At 45.0% G+C, this 18976-nt stretch overlaps 1 protein-coding gene across 3 annotated transcripts in view; it reads right to left on the minus strand.

Moving 5' to 3' along the window:
* Positions 1 to 18976, minus strand: part of LOC139048149 (nuclear exosome regulator NRDE2) — a 297571-nt gene that overhangs the window by 18507 nt on the left and 260088 nt on the right. For all 3 annotated transcript variants that reach the window (XM_070522677.1, XM_070522676.1, XM_070522675.1), the window contains 2 exons: positions 18118 to 18224; positions 15533 to 15651 (listed from right to left, as the gene is read on the minus strand). In XM_070522677.1, the coding sequence (XP_070378778.1) occupies positions 15533 to 15651; positions 18118 to 18224 (226 nt within the window). The remainder of the gene's footprint in view (positions 1 to 15532; positions 15652 to 18117; positions 18225 to 18976) is intronic.

The raw sequence follows: 18976 nt of genomic DNA on the forward strand, positions 1-18976 counted from the left end.
GTGTGTGTCCTATGCGAAGACGGCACAGAATCACTTCTTTGAAACGTTCCCGGTGTGTGCAAGATTTCCATTCACCTAACACGGGTTTTAAAAGGTGTAATTTGTTGTTTACTTCATTGTTCCAAGCAGACTGCCATTTTTGCCTTAGTTTATGATGTATTAACTTCATGCAGTCGTTAGGAGGTATCTTTATTTTTGTGATTTCTTTGTGCCGGGCTTGTGCCGCGCATGCATCTGCTCTCTCATTGCCACTAATTCCGACGTGGCTCGGAACCCAGCATAATTTAATGTTCAGTCCTTGTGTGGTGGCGTTTATTAAATTGTGTATAATGCCTCCTAATAATGGTGTGACTGCATTTCTGGCATGAAGAGCTGTGAGTGCACTTAGGGAATCTGTATATATGACACTGTTTGCGAGGTTCTCCTTTATTATTTTGTCTATGGCTACAGAAATGGCGTAACATTCAGCAGTGAAAATGGATGTGCACTGCGGAAGTCTTACTGTTTCTTCCCAGTTCCCTTGTACGACTGCGCTTCCAACATGTTCATTTGTTTTTGAACCATCAGTATAAAAGTTTGTGAAGCTGCTGTATTTTTCTTCTAGTGCAAGGAATTCCTGAATTATGTGTTGTGGCGGAGTTTGTGCTTTACGGAACTGTGTTAAAGTGAGATCGCAAACTGTGGGAAAGATGAACCATGGGGGTAGTGGATTTTGTCTGTGGATAATGCCTGGTAATGTGTCCACTATGACAAGATTCCGACACATCTCTTCAAATCGCAGGAGCAGTGGTCTTGTAGTTTGTGGTTTGTTGGTGAAGATTACTCGTGAAGGGCATTTTGTTACAAGGGGATAGCAAATGTGTTTTGGTAGAGATTGTACTTTAAGGATATATGCACAGGTTAGAGCTGTTCTTCTAGTTTCTAGTGGGGGTTCGTTTGTTTCTACGTAAAGGCTAGTTATAGGGGACGTTCGGTATGCACCGGATGAAATACGCAAGCCTGAGTTATATGGTTACGTGTATATGGTTCCGGGCATCTGCCAGCGTCGCGGCGAGCCGTAACTCAAGGAAACAATGAAGCAAAGGGATAAGTTAAAAGCAATTGGCGTTTTCTCCGGCCGCAACTCGTTCCATGAGAGTACACGCCAGCTGAGTAACAGCCGCATCCCTCTCCTGGTGCCAGGATCAGCCTAAACAAAGAAGGTTGAACTAACAAAAGCAATAGCTATGCGCGTGACGATTGAATAGATGGTGACAACTGAACGCATCTCGAGTTAATCGCGCGGGTGCAGAATCTATGAGAAAACTGTCCTTCACATTACAAGAGATGCCGATAACTACCGCCATGTAAAAGGAGTGAAAAAGGCAGCATAATGCTGACCGATGAACAGCTGCGAAGTCTCAACATTGATCTGGCGGCGCTTTAGGAATGTGGGAGGAGTGGTGGCGTGGGTGGGGAGGGGGGGGAGGGGGGTATGCCACTTGAATTCGGGGGGGGGGGGGGGGCCGGGCCCCCCCGGGCCCCCCCTTGGGTACGTGCCTGACACAAAGCCATGCTGTTCATTTATTAAAATGTTTTATAGAAAGCAAGAAATGCAACACCGACTGAAATACTTTTGATGCACTGCACAGTATAGACATAGGCTGGCAGTTGGTAACCGCACGTCTACCACCTGATTTGTGCAAGGCAATGTCCGTGCAACCCTCCGAGTGCTAGAAAACGCACTAGACTTTAGGGAACTATTGAAGGTGCTTGTGAGAACAGGGAACAAGTATGCTTCCATACGTCCTAACCCTTTCAGGCGCCACTTTATCCCATTGATCGAAAACTCACTTTTACCACATTTCATCTTCAGAATCATAGAAAGTGTACGCCTGCAGAAAAGATGAAGAATTTTCAATTGTTTAGTGAGTTTTGTCAAGTTTACAGAATGTGGACTCCACGCGAAAACTCACTACGGGAACATCAAATATGAGAACATATACTGTTTTGTGTTTTGAAAAGCTTGAGAAGCACTTATCCAGCCACTTGAAAATTATGCCTGGTGCATGCCATCGTGAAAAACAATGAAAGAAATGAACATGCCACGTACAACACACTGACACCGAGTAAAAACACCCAATCATCTACCTTCGCACTCATTTTGCTACAACATTCTGCACATTACGTACTCAAGATTGCAGCACAATTTCAATAAGTGTTTCAAGATGTGTGCAACACATTTTAAATATCATTACTTTCATCACTGCTTTTACTGTTGATGCACTATCTTGCTGCATACAAGTGTGTACACTGCGTCTGAAAGGGAAAAAACTGCGAGAGGAATAAATACCATCAGCACCAGAGGAAAGGGAAGGTTTGAGGCAGTTCATACACTTGAAAACAAGGCTTTCATTGACTGATAGCGTACACACCATGCCAGACTAAGAAGGAAGGTTAATTGAATCATCTTTTTACACCATACACAGAACAGAAATGTTCGGCAAAGGCATAAGCAGTGTTCGAGACAACATTACCATTTTCATCAAGAAGACATCTTCAGCACTCTCTTTAGAAGAGTGAGAACGCACAAAGCTCCAGAAATATATTGAATTACGTGTCATGCTGGCTTCAACACATTTAATGTGGTCTTAGTGACAATTTTACTGCTACTACTACTACTACAGTAAAAGCTTGTTGATTCGGATCCCGCGTGACCGGTAAAAATGTTTGAATTTTCTGAATGCCGAATTAACGAATGAACAGGAAAAACAACATTAAAATCAAGTTGGTGAAGCATACCTTTATTTACTGAAGTATTTTGCAATAGTCGTCTGCTTTTTCGCACAGATTCCGGTTGACAACACAATTTTTTCTTAACTCTTCCAAGCAGCCCACAGCCCGCAAACTGTCAGAAGTGCTCAGGCAAACGTCCTCCAATATCAAAAGCACCTCCGTGACTTCTCGTGAGGTGTGGTGAGGTCGCGGCTGCCCCTCCTCGCATGACTCTTCATCTGAATCATGGTCTACCCGGACACCCGTGACATCATTAATAATTTCTTCATTGGTCAGGAGACCAGTCATGGCGACACAATCATCAATCGCTATGTAGTCCTGAAGGGTCACATCTGTGGGTAGGACAGGATCGAAGGTCGGGCAGTCATCATCGGTGGACTCGGTTGACACCTCATCGGCTACTGCCACATGCTCGGGCCTCACAAAACCGTTGTGCCAAAAACAGTTGGCAATGACTAGCGGAGGTGTATTTTTGCACATGTGGGCAATGATGTGCACTGCTCCAAGTAGTCCACTTCATACAGCTTTCAAACTTCTGAGCATAAGATCATTCGCTGTAGCAGGTGCTTTCGGTACTTTGACTTCACGTAGTGAATGATACTCTGGTCCATCGGCTGAAGTGCACATGTAGTGTTGGGTGGCAAAAAAACTACCTTGATGCTCTTGAGTTCGACTGTACAGTTATGTACAGTGCAGTTGTCAACAACCATAATTGTCTTGCGGTCCTTAGACGTGCTGGTCTAACTGCTGCAGCCAGCCTCAAATAATGTCTGAGGTCATCCAAGCCTTCCTGTTTGCTCTGTACTCGACAGGAAGGCTTTTGTAAAACAATGTGGCTTATGCGCCTTCCTGATGACGACAAGTGGCAAGCGCTCCATGCCAGTCACATTGGCAGCAAGAAACACAGTTATCCTTTGTTTGCACTTCTTGCCACCAATGCACGGGTTCCCTTTGAAAGTCACCGTCTTGTCAGGCAGAGCTCTGAAAAATAGAGCAGTTTTGTCTGCATTGAACACGTCACTTGGTTCATATGCAGCGATGTGATCAAGCAGCTTCACATTTTCCCGCGGGGTGGTCATGCTTTCGTCACTGCTGGCCTTTTCGCCGCACACACTTCTCAAGACGAGTTCGTGTCTCTCCCGAAACCTCGCGAACAACCCTTCTGAACCCCTGAACGATTCAATGTTCATCATTGCAGCCAAGATGAGAGGTCCGCTCAAAGGCAGATGCGCGTTGCGACAGTCAGTAACCCACTGGAGCAAAGCTTCTTCGAGCTGGGGATGAGCTGGGGTTCCCAACCGATGCATAAAACTTCTCGCTTTCGAAGGCTTGAAGAATCTGTTGTTCATTTTTCACATACGTTCCCAACATGCTCCGCTTCACATTGTACTTGGTCATAACGTGCTGTCACGATTCACCGTTCTTCAAAGCCTGCAAAATTTCCACCTTAGTCCCCAAGTTTTTGGCTTCGTACTTCTGCTGCTTTGCTGGCGTTGCCATCACTTAAGTGCACGATGGTGGTGGCATGCAAAACACAGTCACAACGAAAAAAGAAAACTCCGCAAGAAGAGATGATGCTGACTCGACAAGAGAAGGAAAAATGGCGTTGAAGGCGCAGTGGAGTGAAGAAAGAAGACACCGATGTTCGGTGACGCTGCAATTGTCCCTACTAATTGATGACGATGGCGATGCCTCTCAGGTTTCGGCTTCACTCTAATGGTGCCAGCGCTGCTTTACCACACTTTCGTGTAGCGGCAGCCGTCAGCATTTGTCCAACTTAAGCGGTGCGGGGTTGAATTCTGACGCATTAACCCTTTCGCTGTCACTGACGTACCGGTACGTCATCGCGCTTCCCCCCCAAAAGTGTCACTGACGTACCGGTACGTTCTCTATCGTGCGTTCAAAATTTCGCGCCAGAGCACAAAGCTGGCGCTCCTGGATTGGCCACGCAATCTGTTGACTCTTTCTACAAGTTCGTATATTCGCCCCGACCTGTGTTACTCCATGTATTGAAGAGTACGGCGCGACGACCACTCCCCACTTTCTCTTTGCTGAGTGGCGCGGTGGCTCCGTGTTCGCTGTATCATGCGTCGCGCGCGTGTGGTTATGGGTTCAAGGGTTGCTCTGCCATCTCCGCTGGTTTGAAGGTTTTTATTTTTCTTCTGTTGGTGTGCCTGCTACGGCGCGTCAAGTTCAGGCGCACGTGCCGTTGCCTCTCCGAAAAGAGCGACTCATTGCTGCTTTCGCTCTCTCGCCGCATCCTCGCTTTCGACTTGCAGCAGTAAACGTAAAGCCCTTCGAACTTTGTTTAGCCTTTTTCCATCTCTCTCTGTCATCTTGATCACGCAACGTCCCATTTATCTCCGTTGTGCGGGCGACTGAAAGCGCATCCTCCCTGCGCGCGGTTACTTTCGGATGGCTCAGCACGCGGGACCTTCGTCTGCTCATTGGAGCGGTGGCTCAATTCCGATTAAGAATACGAGCCGAGCTCGGATTCGGACTCAGACAGAGTCGCATGCGAGGAAGAGGGTTCCGCATCGTCAGATTCGGATGTTGAAGGGATTTTATAGTCAGGCTGATGATGATGATGATGTTTACTAACAACAGCTGCAGAACACTGAAATGTGTATATTACATTGACTATGTTATTTGTATACCAATCATAATCAAAAATAAATTGCTATGTTCATTCCCTGTTATGCTCGTTCCCTGAAACCAAGCCGACACTGGGGGTGCGTCACGGTCAGAGAGGTCCGACAGCGAAAGGGTTAACGAAGGTTTAGTCCCATAGACTAACATGCACTTTGGCCGGGACTATTAGAGCCGTCCAAATTACCCAAATTTCTGAATTAACGGGTGTCAAATTAACGAGCTTTTACTCTACTACTACTACTATTACTACTACTACTACTACTACTACTACTACTACTACTACTACTACTACTACTACTACTACTACTACTGGATAAGGTGGAAGCTTGAGCAAGTTGGTGATTCAATATCGAAATGTTTGCACACTGCAAAAGACAAGGACTGAAGGAAGAAGACAACACAGGCGCTGACTTCAACTGATCTTTGAACCCCTATTGCTGTGATGCAATAGGGATTCATGTGTGGCATAATGCAAAAGTTGTTTTTCATTGCTTTTACTCATGTATACAGTTCTGGCAATTTCACAAATAAAGACCAGTTGAAGTCAGTGTCTGTGTTGTGTTCCTCCTTCAGTCCTCGTCTTTTGTGTTGTGCACACATATCGACACTACTACTACTACTACTACTACTACTACTACTACTACTACCACCACCACCACTACTACTACTACTACTTACAATCAATCAATCAATCAATCAATCAATCAATCAATCAATCAATCAATCAATCAATCAATCAAATGTGTTTACTAAAGTGCCCAGGAACAACCTCGAGGACCTTGGTCCAAGCTGGTGCATTCAGCAAAACAATGCCCAGGAAAAACAGTGCACGTCACACACACATATACACATACACACGCTTGCACGCATTAAAAAAATAATTTTGTGAAGTCAGATTTTAACAGCGTAAAATGTGTACACGAAGAGAATACAAAGCAAACGTGGAGAAACAGAAAAATGATTACATAATGACGGAACACGAAAGAGATATGAGAGTGTTTGTTTAGTTAGTAAAATTCCTGCGCAACTCCTTTTCAGGAAAGTATTAAAATTAGGCATGAAGACATCCAGGCATTCTGAATGGGCACTGCATGTCGCCCGCACTCTAGATAGAGGGTCACAAAAATTTGAAGGCGCGCTGTTTCCTTGGGCCTTTCTGCACAATGTACAAGGGTTGAATCAGAAATAAGGTTCCCAAAGAGCTCCAGCCACACGGGAAGGTGCAAGGCGAAATCCGGCAACACTGTTATGTGCGGTTGTTCCCCAACCCTCAATTCCCCCCGGCTGCGCTTCGCTGCGTTGCTCATTCTTGGCTCAGCAGCCGTCCGATATGGAGGTTCCCATTGTAGATACTGCCAAGTGCAAGATTCGTACTGTAATTCGCTTTTTGCATGCCAAAGGGATCCATGGATATTCATCGTCATTTGACAGAGGTGTACGGCGACAAATGTAGGTCTATTCAACACGTCCGAAAGTGGTGCAGGGAGTCTAGTGCCGGTCGGGAGGAAGTCCACGATGAAGAATGGAGTAGAAGACCGTCAGTTTTGGAGGTGGTTATCGAGATGGTCCAACACGAAGTGCTTCAAAAGAGGAGGATCACCATCCGTGAACTTGTTGCTCATATTCCATGGAGTTCTTACGGTACAGTGGAAAGAGCTCTGACTGAAAAATTGGGGTATCACAAGTGTTGTGCTCAATGGGTACTGTGGCGATTGACATCAGACCACAAGGAGAAATGCCTTGACTGTGCTCGCCAGTTTCTTCAAAAGTCTCAAGAAGATAAGGAAGGCTTGTTGGACTCCATTGTTACCGGAGACGAAATGTGGGTGTTTCATTTCACTCCCGAAACGAAACAAAAATCCAAACAGTGGCGTTACCTAGAGTCACCAGTTGCAAGAAAATTGCAACAAACTCCTTCTGCTGGCAAAGTCATGGCCAGTGTTTTTTGGGATGATAAGGGGATATTGCTGATCGATTTCATGGAACGTGGGAGAACAATCTACTCAGACATTTATTGTGTAACACTAAGAAAACTGAGGTGAGCCATCCAGAACCGCCGGCGAGGAAGACAGGCAGCCGGCGTAATGCTGCTTCAAAACAATGCCCGACCTCACGTCTCCCGCCAAACCCAGGAACGTTTGACAAACTTTGGGTGGACTGTCATGCCCCACCAGTCCAGTCCTTGCACCTAGTGATTATCACTTGTTCCCCAATTTAAAGGAACATTTGAGTTTCCAACGCTTTCGGCACGACGATGAAGTCAAAAAAGAAGTGAAATGCTTCCTCAACGGGTTGGCAGCGGAGTTCTACGACATTGGGTTACAGGAATTGGAGCACCGTCTACAAGAATGCGTAGAAAAATATGGCGATTATGTAGGAAAATAGAGCAAAGTTTAATCTTTCCAATGATGTAAACTTCTATGAGAATAAACAATGTTGTCTATTTCTAAAATTGATGGGAACCTAATTTCTGGATCAAGCCTCGTAAAAGGGTACATTAGAAAGCAGGTGCGAGCAGCAGATTTTTTCATCAAATAATTTATGGAGAAAAATAACATCTGATTTGTTGCATCTACAGGTGAGGGTAGGTAATGCGAGTGTCTGTGTTAGCTTTATGAAGATGGAAGGCTTTTAACAGAATTGATTTCTAAATATAGATGTGAATTCTTTTGCACGCTATCGAGAAGTTCATAATTTGACATACAAGTACCGCTCCAAATGAAGGAGGTGTACTCAAGAACTGGAAAGCATACACTCTTACACAAAGTTACAAATGGCCCAGGTTGTGTGAAGGCTCTCGTCACCCGACATACTGCGCCAAGCATTTGAAGTGCATGCTGCCTCGTCTATTGAGCATGGGGTGAGAAACTCAAAGAGCTATCGAAGTTCGCTCCAAGGTCCGTTGTTCCCTGCGCTCTTGGCAGGAGAATGTTTTTAATGCGACAGGAAATAAAGTCCTGTTAGTCTTGCTCAAGTAGTTTACAACTTTTGTTTTTGATGCATTTATGACCAGCTTGTTTCCAGCGCACCATGACGCAAAATTAGCAACTTCCTTCTGAAGCGCAGCGCAATCATGAACATTTTTTACCACTTTGAAAAGTTTCGCGTCATCAGCATATAACAAATTTGAAGATTTTTGAATGACTGCTGAAACGTTGTTAATGAACAGTGAGAAAACAAGAGGGCCCAGGACAGACCCTTGAGAAACTCCACTTGCAACCGCATAAAGTTCTCACGACTGACCATTTACACTAACGTAGCAGTACCGGTTGCGTAGGTACCATATATACTTGAATATAGGTCGAACATGAATATGGGTCAACCCTTATATATTGCGATCTCCGAAAAAAAAGAAAAAAAAGAAAACTCAGTGAAAAATGACCAGCGAAACTGTGTATGTGGGCCCCTTAATGGCGAACTGCACGTCTGTCGCGGGTCGGCCCGGATTGCACTATCTTTGGGATTGACCCTCGTATGAGGAGTTTTGTGTCTACACACAGACACGATTCTGAGGGAACTAGCCCTTAACAGCTTCACTGTAAAATTGGTTACGTCTGTGTTTTTTGATTAATTAATGATGACGATGAACGCAGGAGCAGTGGCACGAGCGCATTCGCACGGTAGCGCCAAGGAGGCCAACGAGCCGGCTGTGGAAAAAGACGACGATGCTGGAGCCAATCCTGATGATGATAGTTTTGTGTCTACCCACGGACACCATCCTGGGGGAACTAAACATTAACAGCTAAGCTGTAAAATTATTCGAATATACGTTGACCTATTAGAATCAGTGCGTTAGAATCGAGTATGATCCTAAATCTGCGTTAACATATCGCCATCGTCATTTCAATATGGCCGCCTCGTATGCGCTTCAAGCCTAGCTGCCGTAGTTCCCCCATGTGCTATAGCATGTGTGCTTAGGCATTAGTCCACCGTCTGTCTTCCTGTGTCCTGCGTTTGCTCTATCAGCGCCAAGTGCCAAGTTTGTCATGATGCTGCATTTAAAAGGAAAGTCATTATGTGTGCGAGGACAAACGGAAATCGGGGCGCATCACGGGCGTTTGGAATACCCGAAACTTGAGTGCAGAACTGACGAAAACAGGAGATGGTTTTCAGCAGCAAAGCAACAGCTGACTGATGCAGGAGGTATTTGCGACGATCCACTTCAGTGATACGATCGCCTCGGCCCTATCTTGAAAGCGATTTGCGACAGGGACAGAGCCCGCCACGCGCTTTGTTTTCACCGCTTATAGTTCGCATTGAGGTGAGAGGCAGCTGCTGCCATGCATCGTCACTCCAGCGTTGTGACGGCGGGTTTCCGCGGTCATCAAGTGAGATCTGTTCATTCTTGCTTGTGCGCGTGTGACACCATGCTTGTTAATTCATTTAGTACTGTACTGTACGGGTGCACATTACAATCGGTTCATGTTAGAATTGAGTAAATAAGGCATTTGTGATTTGCGCAACTGCGGCTTCAACATCTGGCATCGACATGCATGGCAGGGTATTTTGGTTTGCGGCTTTGGCCCTCACGGCTACAGAGGCGGCTCTGTCCCACAGTACTTTTGCTAGCTTTGATCACGAATAAAGGTCGAGATTCTTTGGTCACAAATATAGGTCGATAGTTAATTATGGGTAACATTTCTGGAAAAAGAAGGTCGACCTATATTCGAATAAATACGGTACCTTCTTATCAGCGCTGTGACAGAGTGGTGCAGATCAAGTCGTGTCAACTTTTCAAGGAGTATTTTGTGGTATACATCAAACGCCTTATTGAGGTCAGAATAAATGACATGCAGCTGTCCTTTCTTATACACTGCTTGAGAGGCATGCATCATGAAGCTAACGAGGTTGGTAGCTGTGGAGTGTCCCGATATGAATGTACGCTGCTGAGGAATGATAGTATTTTTAATAGAGGATGAAATTATTGAGTGCTGGAGTTGTCTCGAATAATTTAGATGCTGTGCATAGGAGAGAAATAGGCCTGTTGTTACTCGCAGTAGTTTTTACCCAACACTTAAAGATGGGAACGGCCCGCACTGCTTTCCAAGCCTTTGGGAATGTGTTTGTCTTTAAAGCAGAATTAAAAATACAAGTAAGCATAATAATAATAACCTTAGTGGTAACATGGCACCCTAGACACCTCTCAAGGCTAAAAGAAAAGGCTGAGGCCTGTATGCTAGAGTGTCTGATAGCCAGCCATCAAGAGCAGGAATTTGCAGGGTGCAGAAGGCAACCCCCTCCTCAAACACACACTTGCTGATCGCAGAGCGTGTAACACACATGCAGGGCAAGAACTGGGCAGTCGATGGGTGCACAATGCACAGGAGCACCGATTGAGTATGAATGGCTAGGGGGTGGGGAGAAAGCTCCACATGCCAGACATAAGAATGGAGTCGCAGTGTCGCACCGTATAGGCGTAATGGGGATCAGGCTGTCCTGACTGCTTGTCCTGACAGACTGATGAAGAAAGATGAGTGCTGTCCAGAGAACTGTTAAGCACACTGCAGAATAAACAGATTAGTGCAATGTTGCACTGGTATTCAAGGTGTGCCACTTTAGGGTACTGAGGCGACCTTTGACGTGAAAGCTAAAAAGGTGAGGGATAAAGCAGTCACATTACTCGCAAGCAACAATTTTGAGCGACTTGCTTCTGCAGTTAAGCGCTCGTGCAACCTACATCTCGAATTGTTTTTCGTGGCAAAAACACATAAGGTTGACGTTCCGTTCAGAGCCATAGTATCAGAAAGGGACTCGTGGCAGTTGGTTGTATCTTCATTCCTTCAAAACCACCTTAATGGCTTGATAGTTACCGATCCGTTCGGTTTACCAAACTCCGAAACGTTAGTAACGTACTTAAGCACGTCTAACCCTGGACGATGTGAATTCTTCAGCATAGATGTACAGGATTTGTATTACAATATTCCGCATGGTCCCTTATTATCGAGTGTTAGGCACTGTATAACGGAAGACAACGACGAGATGGAATTTGTCAGCAAATGTGGCGTATCAGTTAATACATTTCTTGAACTATTAACATTTTACCTTGAGTCCACCTTTGTAATGTGGAATAATGTTATGTACAGACAAAAGTCCGGAATATGTATAGGCTCAAAAGTAGCTCCGGTACTTAGCACAATTTTTCTAGGTAGTATAGACAAAGCGATAGTTGCAAACCTAAAAGACCTAGCGGTAAAAGTGTTCCGCTTTGTGGACGATTTTTTGGTTATAGTCGAACGTGGTGTTTTGGACGTAAGAATGAATGAAGTCTTAAAAGTGTTCAAGGACAACAGCCAAGGACTGGCTTTCACTGTTGAGTTGCCGAAGAATGGCAAGCTACAATTTTTAGATTTGGCGTTAACTTCCACACCGGACCACGTTTGCTGGTCATACAATCCACGATCAAAAAAACCCTTGCTTAGTTATAACTCGGGACACTCTAAAATTGTAAAAAGTGGCATAGCTTTCTCGTGCCTGAGGGCTGCCTTAACTAAGTCTTGTCCGGAAAAAATAAAAGAAACATTCAGCCAACAGGTTATCAGACTAAAGAATGCAGGGTATAAAAAACATGTACTCTGTACATCAGCGTATAAGCTGATCCGTTTTGTGCGCAATGGCTATCAGAAAGAGCGCAACAGACTAGAGATTGACAGCAAAAAAATTGTGTCACTACCATATGCACACAAAATTGCGCATAACTTAAAAAACGTAGGTGGCAGATACGGTCTACGAGTAGTTTTTTCAGCGCCTAACAAACTCGGAAAAATATGTGCCGGACTGGATCGTAGAGTTTCAACAAAAGTAAAAGAAAATGGACGTAAGTGCACAGTCAAGCACAAAGAAAAACTTGTCGAGTGCAGGTCTTCTGTAGTCTACTGTTTGCCCATATCGTGTGGGAAAGTATACATCGGCCAAACGGCTCGTTGTGTAAACACGAGACTTTTAGAGCACAAAAGGTCACTGGGGGGAAACATTCATTCCCATATTAAGGGGCACTGCTCACAACATGGGTGCTGGCCGCTTTACAATGATACCACAGTTTTATCACACCATAAGGATCAACTAACCAGGGAAATAATCGAAGCCTTTCATATTCACAAGAGGGGAGAGGGTTGTATTAGTCAGCCATCTGTACATCTAAGCCATGGTGAGGTTGCGTTTTTGGAAGTACACTAAAAAGAAGAGAAAAGAAAATGTGTAATAAAATGGTTGTTAGGGTTGCAACAAATTACGATGGGATTGCACACCATGTTAGATAAGTGCCATGTCTTTGACGCCCGAGTATGCGCGGGCAAACGATATATATATAAAAAAAGCCTCTAATCTTGCCTTGATTTGCTTTGACGCCTGAGGGTGCGCAGGTATATAAACATGAAGTATGTGTTCTGAAATAAAATAGTTGCGAGTGCAGCGAGTGTCGTCTATTCCTGCTTGTCTTCACTGTGTCCGTGTTTGTGCGCTGCTTCACCAGCAAGGTACTATGAAGAAACTGCGTCGTTTGTTTACACTGCTATCCTAATACGGCATGTTTCTGCTAAGGGTGAGCGAATATCTTAGCTGCGTTACAAGCATCGGCATATGAATAGGGTACACTTCTAACGCATCAGTGTAAACGTGGCCACTATTGTTGCCGATTGCGATTTATTGCGTGCCCACGAATGCAGACGAGAAGAATTGAAAGGCGCCCTTTATGTTGTCGTTGTTGTTGACCAAGACCATTATGAAGCCTACAAATAATAAAGCCGAGGCAAGTTTGGTTGTAGCTTTTTTTTTTTCATGCAAGTGTGGAAAGTGATGAGAGGAATGAAATGGGGCATCTGCTTAATAATGTTAGGCGCTTGCAGACCGCTTGGTATGTCTTCAAGAGTTGTTTGCGTAGCATTCGAGAGATGGTAGGCGCGATCATTACACGGGAAAGAAAAAAAATCAAATTTTGATGACAAAACTCGGGGGTGCGATAATTACGCGAGTAAATATGGTATACTGATGAGCAGTACTCAAGCCGTGGCAGAATGATAGAAGTTTACAGTGCTCTGAAAACCACAGGTCCACAGGGAAGGGAGACATGGGACCTAAACCCAAGAATGCGACGAGCCTTAGATACAGTGCTGGTGACATATGCGGAAAAGTCGAGAGAAGGGCTGCATGTTGCACCCAGAATGGGAAGGGCCTGAGCAGTCTTCATAGAGGTGCCTCCGAGGAAGTAGGTTGGACATGCAGCAGTTTTGTTGTGGCTGATACCCATGGCAGCACTTTTTTCAGTGGTACTACAAAGTTTGTCATTGCAGGCCCGGTCATTCACCTTTACAGAATGTATGTATTTCAAGTGCATATGCTGTATATCGGCATAATGTTGCAGTGGAAGTGTTAACTTGTGAAACACAATCTGTGAAGATGCATTAAAAACTTGGTTTTGAGTTGACATTTTTCATGACTACAATTCATAGTATCGCAGCGAGAAACATTTTAGTGGAAGCTGAAGAGATTTCGGCAGTTTAAGCATACCGACTGCATAAAGTACTAATGACACCTTTTCACGTTCCCCGCAATGCACTCACACCATCTGCTCTTTCCATAAAAAAAAAGAGAGATCAAAGGCCAATTACATTTTCACTGACTCAGTACGTGCTGCTTCGCAAGCAGTCATTGAAGCAATCCTGGTATACACGGCTGCATGCATAGGTCTTGCATGACACAGGTCCTCCTATGCATTGCACACGGTGCGCATATTGCAAACTGATCATTTCTTTTTGCAGTGCTCAAGTATAAGGACACACAGACTAAAAAATGACAGCGCTGTGTCTTGTTTCCTTCAGGGCATCAGCGTTCTTCAGTGCTGCACGAGTGATTTGTCCCTAACTGGCCCATAAGATGCCTGCACTTGAAAGAAGTGAGTGAAGGAGAACGGCAGATTGGGCAAGTTGGTGGTTTTCCATAATGTTTAAAAACAGCACGGCGCTACAAACACAGGGCGCTACAGCACCGTGTGTGTCCCATCCTCTATTCTGTTGTCCAGCGTACGTGTTTAGCACTGTTTTTAATGTGTGAAGGAGTACTGAACTTGTACTGAATTGGATTAACATGACGAATAGAAGAGCGCACTGTCAGCTGAAACGGACAGCATGGGTGATGCTGTACGTACTTACCATTGTTTGGCTACAACTGTCTTTCACTTTCAAAAGCTGTTTTTGCTGCTGGCAACAGCGCACAACTCACCCGTTAAGCTTGAGCCACCTGAGACCACAAGTAACAAGCCACGGTTCACCACCCTAAGTTCCACACGATTCATTCACTACATCACACACCACACGAAGTCTGGAGTGCCATATTTCAAATAGCTGAAATGCCAAACAAAACTGTTTTGACAGAGTTTCTCAGCTGGGCTAGTTCACTCACCAGTTACAAACTCTATGGACATGCAAGACCTATGCGCAATGTAAACATCAGAGGTAGGCGAGTGCTGATTATCCAGACTTCAGAGTTCGCAAGCACGTTTCCATTCGTTTCGAGTACAACAAAATATACATACACCAACCACAGATGTTGCAGCAATTGTGATTCGGTTGTATGTTTCAGCTGACGATCACACTGAGACTGGGGGAACCCAGTGGGCAGGTTGGATTTGTCGGAGTCGTTTGAACTCGGCTCGGATCCATGTCGCACTGCCACAATCACAACACTGTTATTCAGGAACACTGTCATGTGCATCGTGCGGCCAAAGAGCTCGGACAATATTTAGTGTCGGTGTCTTCACATTGGCGGCCATCATAGGCACAGCAGCCAGAGGCCTTGCAGCCTCCGACTGGTGCATGCCGGTAATGCGTTGCAGCCTCTGATTAGTGCATGCCAGCTCACCATGCCTCACCCTGTTCGCGAACGACGCCTTTGATGCAATGGCGCATGCCGAAGTGTGCCAACGCATGCCAGTGGTTGGGCCTTAAGGGTAATAATGATAATAGTGCTGTTCTGCATGCAAGCTATTCTCCAAGACAGCAGTAGAATTCAGCCAGCAACCATGGTCATGAAAGTCGAGGAGAATTTGTAAAGAAAGCTTTGCTTTAAGAAAGGAACAAAAATTACAAATACAAATCCCGGCACCTGCACACACCTCTAGCTCAATGTAGAGCCTCCAGAGAAGAGGGCAGCGCCTGTGGGCTACCAGTTCGATAGCCCGCTCCAGAACTCGTCGCACGTGGTTGCGGCAACTAGGCAAGGTGAAGCTTGCATCTGTAAATAGGCAAGTGACAACACACTCAGCACTGAACACAGCAGAGGTAAAAATGACTTTACCTCTGTGCCGATTGGTCACAGCCGAATTTCAAGCAGACACTGAATTTGCTGATTAGTATTCCAAATAAATGCACAGCCTACCAGAGACATCCAGTTGAATTCTAACCTATTGAATATGCACGCACTGTTCAGCTAGCACACAAATGCTCTTTTGTTCTACCCTCTTTGGAAGGCAGATGCTGCAGCCTGCAGCTTGATGTTTAACAGCAGAACTGGTATGTCTAGGGCACACCCTAAGAGCCAAGTCAGACACGGCAGTTGACAGATGCAGGGCAAAAGACCCCCTTGTTTATTCCTGCCTGCTTACATACTAGCAGCTCCTGATAAGGCATCTACATGTGCTGTGTCACCATCTTTCCGCAGAAGTGTGCGTACAAGTCAGAGTAATACCACAGGAACACCATAAATGTTGCAGCAAATCATATCAAGTTTCTTTAGCTCATTTCATCGACAATATTTGCATGTGACAAGGTTGATGGTGTTATCAACGTATTACACTCTCGTGTATCAAATTTGACTGTAAAAACTTGCCCTTACATTTGTCTCTCTATCAGTAAACAGATGCTTTACCAAATGTCGATTGGACAAAGAATAACTTCTAAAGGAAAAAAAGTTCTGTTCAACTGCGGCAATCCACAGGGTGTCAATTTCGACTTCCATAGCACTTACGGTACATTTAACTACAGTCAACTTATGTTTATTCGACAAAATTTGTCGAATTACCCAGCGGGCCCAATTAGACAAATGGCAGAAAAAAACGCCAAAATATGCCATTTACATAATAGTACTCGCCTTTAAAGTTAGCTTCGCCGCAGTACAAACATATGTGGTTAAGCATACAAAGTGTGTAAATGTGTCGGTATCACGGGGTATAGAATATGTTCCTTAATTTACACACGCACATGTACCATCTCCGGTTATGGTATGAGCACAGAGACGCCTAATACGTTTACTGGGAGGCCTTCAGAGTTTTAGATAGGCCCCGCTTTTTCGTTTGGCATTAAACGTCCCCTGTTTTCATCTTACTGTCTACCTTCTCGCTAGCTTTTCCAAAACACAGATGGTTTTCCTCCGCTTCTTCGTGCACAGTGTGCACAATTAAGGAATGTGTGCTAGCCCCGTTAACAGTCTCATAAACGAGACACACATGGTGGGTGAAAAGAGGGCTCAAATCGCCACAGCAACGTCCGAAACAGCTCTGAGTAGCTGCCAGTGTGTTGATTAGGCTTCTCATACTGCGCCCTCGGAGAGACGGTGCGTGTGCACCTGTACAATTAAGAAAAGCACACTATTCTTGGTATGCTCACCACATAACATGGCTGTACTGCAGCGAAGCTGACCAGTCAAATTCGAATTATTCGGGGAAGGCCAATTTTCAGATCTAAATAATGGAGGTTTGGCCCTATATATATGTATGGGCGCCGGCCGGGACCTTCGGTCGGAATCGAGTTAACCAAGAAATCGAATAGACCAAAGTCGAATAACGGAAGTCTACTGTATTCGCTTTTGAGCGCTCCAGAGTGTTGTCGTGGTGCCTTTTACATTCAGCTGGTTGAAGTCAAGCGCTTGGAAAACATTCACCTAATCCATTCAGATTGTTGCACTCCAGCTCGGAGTGCTTGGAAAGTATTCTTGAGTGCAACTCAGACCTGACAGAAACTAAATCACATGACTACTCTGATTGCTCTGGGAGCAGCTAGGGCAGCTATTCAGCTAGCAGCTATTCAGCTGGGGCAGGCTTTCTTTATCTCCAATTTCAAGAAGGCTCTGCAATGCTGTAAACCAAATTGCAGTGCAGTAGGAACAAGCTGAATGTACCATTACATTTTTAATGCAGAACAGGACACACAACAAAAGACAAAATGGCAGGCACAAGCACTTGTGGTAGCTGGTGATATCTGCACGCTTTTTACTTGGTACACATGCTCCTGTATCATATTATTATGATTCAACATATGCTGAAGAGACCAGTTGCTGTAACAAAGATGATGAGACACCTCTGAACTCTTGGAGCAAGCAGTTTTCCACCTTGGTCTATGGCAGGCCTGCTCTTGTAAGTACACTGTAAATAATATCTCTCTCCGTGTTCCTCCACACAAAACATTTCGGAGGAGGTATGCAAACCCTGTCCCCACTTTGGGGCTTCGCAACAGCTGCTACGTTGAGCTAGCCACCATGGCACGAATAACAGTATGATTGCTTTGGCTTCGTTCTGAGCTATTTTCTTGTTCATGTGTGTACAAATTCCAAGTGCCCGGCAAGAAACATTAGTTGAAAATTTTAGTGCTTGCACCTATCATTTTGCATTTTGTCGTCTGTCCTGTTTTGTGATAAGGATCTCCAAGCACTGTGGATTATCAACTAGCCTAAACCAACATTCTGCTCAACCTCCGTGTTCCTCACCAGGCGTCCGGTACTTGGCCAGCACTTGTGCCCTCTGCAGCTCAAAGCAGAGAGCCACAAGCCAAGTCAGGGGTGAGCGATCCTTCTGCAACAGGCTGTCCAAGTACCTGCACCAATTGGGAATACCTTAGGACTCTGCAATGCACTACAACCATGCCAGGGTGCAACTGACACCACACCACATTTTTCTATCAAAGTGATCTTGTGATTTGGTCATTGCTAGGAGTGTGCGAATATTCGAATCACCAAATCAAATTGAATAACGAACACTCAAAATTATTCACGAATAAAATATCTACTATTCAATTTTTTCGAATATTAAGTGTATACATGGTGTATACTCGTGCAGCGCTGCATGTTGCATGCACCACAAAGCTCCTCATGCTCAATGCTGCGCCAAGCAAGCACCTAACTTCATTGTTTTCTGCACAAAATGAGCGCCGAGCCTGGCCCACATTGACACAGTCGTGGACATTGGCTCTGCAAGCAGTTCTGCCTTATTCATTCCTCAATGTTGGCTCGACATGGCAATCACTCACACGGCGGCCAAATCCGCAATATGCAGAACAGCACTGCATCGGTTGTGAATGCTTGTGTCTGTAAAACACTCGTCCAGGTCAACAGGAACAGTTGCAACTATAACGCAACGTGAACAGAGGTAACGGCAACAAAAGCACCACACATTTCAAAAGGTGCAAAAGCACATGCAAATATCGGGTCGGTTAGCCACTGGAAGGCACATATTTCATGTTGGATACATGGCGATGAAATCAATAGCCATCAATCAAACCTGTACGTGTGATCTCAGGACTGATCCCTGATGAGCTACCTGTACAAACATATTAGTGGCAGGCATTCC

Source organism: Dermacentor albipictus, chromosome 7, assembly GCF_038994185.2.
Source record: "Dermacentor albipictus isolate Rhodes 1998 colony chromosome 7, USDA_Dalb.pri_finalv2, whole genome shotgun sequence".
In the NCBI taxonomy this organism is placed as follows: domain Eukaryota; kingdom Metazoa; phylum Arthropoda; class Arachnida; order Ixodida; family Ixodidae; genus Dermacentor; species Dermacentor albipictus.